Source organism: Theobroma umbraticum, unplaced genomic scaffold (assembly GCF_002168275.2).
Source record: "Theobroma umbraticum cultivar Fairchild unplaced genomic scaffold, ASM216827v3 scaffold_55.0, whole genome shotgun sequence".
NCBI lineage: Eukaryota > Viridiplantae > Streptophyta > Magnoliopsida > Malvales > Malvaceae > Theobroma > Theobroma umbraticum.
This window is the reverse complement of record NW_018397270.1, coordinates 3,420,029-3,421,537: the sequence shown is the minus strand read 5'-3', so window position 1 is coordinate 3,421,537 and position 1,509 is coordinate 3,420,029. Positions and strand designations below refer to the sequence as shown.

Sequence of the window (1,509 nt, the reverse complement as noted above, 5' to 3'; positions counted from 1 at the left end):
GAGGCCTAAAAGAGCAATAGAAAGGCCTCCAACCACTTCCTTGGTGACTGAAACTGAAGTCTACGGCCGGGCAAATGACAAAGACGCAATCTTTGAATTGATTTCCAACAGGAATGTTGCTGAAATCTGTGTGATTCCCATCGTTGGCATGGGAGGGATTGGCAAGACAACTCTTGCTAAGCTTGTCTACAATGATACTCGCGTAAATAATTATTTTGATCTCAAAGCGTGGGTATGCATTTCTGAAATTTTTGATATCATGGATATAACAAAATCAATTTTGCGAGAAGTTGGTTCTGAACATAATATTGATCAATATTCTTTGAACAAGCTTCAAACAGAATTGAAGGAGAAGCTGTCTGGAAAAAAACTACTTCTCATTTTGGATGATCTTTGGCATCAAAACCCTAATGATTGGGCTGATCTACTAGCCCCTTTTGGAGAAGGAACTACAATTATTGTGACAACCCGTGATCAAAGTGTTTCATCAATGACGAGAACTGTCCGAGCTGATCACACGCTGCAAAAGTTGTCAGATGAAGATTGCCTTTCTGTATTAACTCACCGTGCATTAGGAGCAAAAGATTTCACTAGGCATCCGAATTTAGAAGAAATTGGTCGAAAGATTGTGAAGAAGTGCAACGGCTTGCCTTTGGCAGTTAAGACCATTGGAGGCCTTTTGCGCAATAAGGTGGACCTTGATGCATGGAAAGATATACAAGAAAGTGAGACTTGGAATTTACCAGAAGAGAGGAGTAACATAATTCCAGCTTTACGAATAAGCTATCATCATCTTCCTCCATGTCTAAAGCGATGTTTTGCTTATTGTGCCATACTCCCCAAAGACTATGAATTTACTGAAATGGAAATAGTCTGGCTATGGATGGCTGAAGGCTTTCTACAAGTGGAAGCTGTGAAGCAAAATGAAGATTTGGGTAAGGAGATTTTTCAAGAACTCGTGTCGAGGTCATTTTTTGAAATATCCAGTCATGACAAGTCTCGATATGTAATGCATGATCTGATTAATGATTTGGCTCAATCAATCACCAAAGAAATATGCTTCAGAGTGGAAGGTGACAAGATATTGAACATTTCCAAACATGCTCGCCACTCATCTTACATTGGAGGTTGGAGAGATGGAATTAAAAAATTCCAAGTCTTTTATGGAACGGAGCATTTAAGAACCTTCCTACCGTTGAAGCTGCCAAACAAAGGGGGTTGCTATATATCGAATCAAGTTTTGAGTGATTTGTTGCCAAAATTGAAATGCTTAAGGGTGCTTTCTTTAGAAGGGTATCACTTGACTGAGTTACCTGATGTTTTTGGAGATTTGATACATCTGCGTTATCTCAATTTTTCTTACACTCGAATCAAAACCCTACCCGATTCAATATGCAAGCTTTGTAATTTAGAGACCTTGATTTTGCGGATGTGTCATAATCTCGAGGAGTTTCCTTCAAGAATGAGAGATTTAATTAACCTAAGGCATCTTGATTTTACTGGTGCAAA

General features: G+C 39.0%; 1 protein-coding gene and 1 pseudogene across 1 annotated transcript in view; both read left to right on the top strand.

The window, feature by feature from the left end:
- Window positions 1–9, top strand: part of LOC110426368 (glycoside hydrolase family 2 protein) — an 11,220-nt gene extending 11,211 nt beyond the window's left edge. Inside the window, exon 16 of the mRNA XM_089785293.1 lies at window positions 4–9. Within this exon, the coding sequence (XP_089641419.1) occupies window positions 4–9 (6 nt within the window). The remainder of the gene's footprint in view (window positions 1–3) is intronic.
- A 10-nt stretch (window positions 10–19) lies between these two features.
- The window catches only part of LOC149526549 (putative disease resistance RPP13-like protein 1 pseudogene), a 1,878-nt pseudogene continuing 388 nt past the window's right edge, over window positions 20–1,509 (top strand).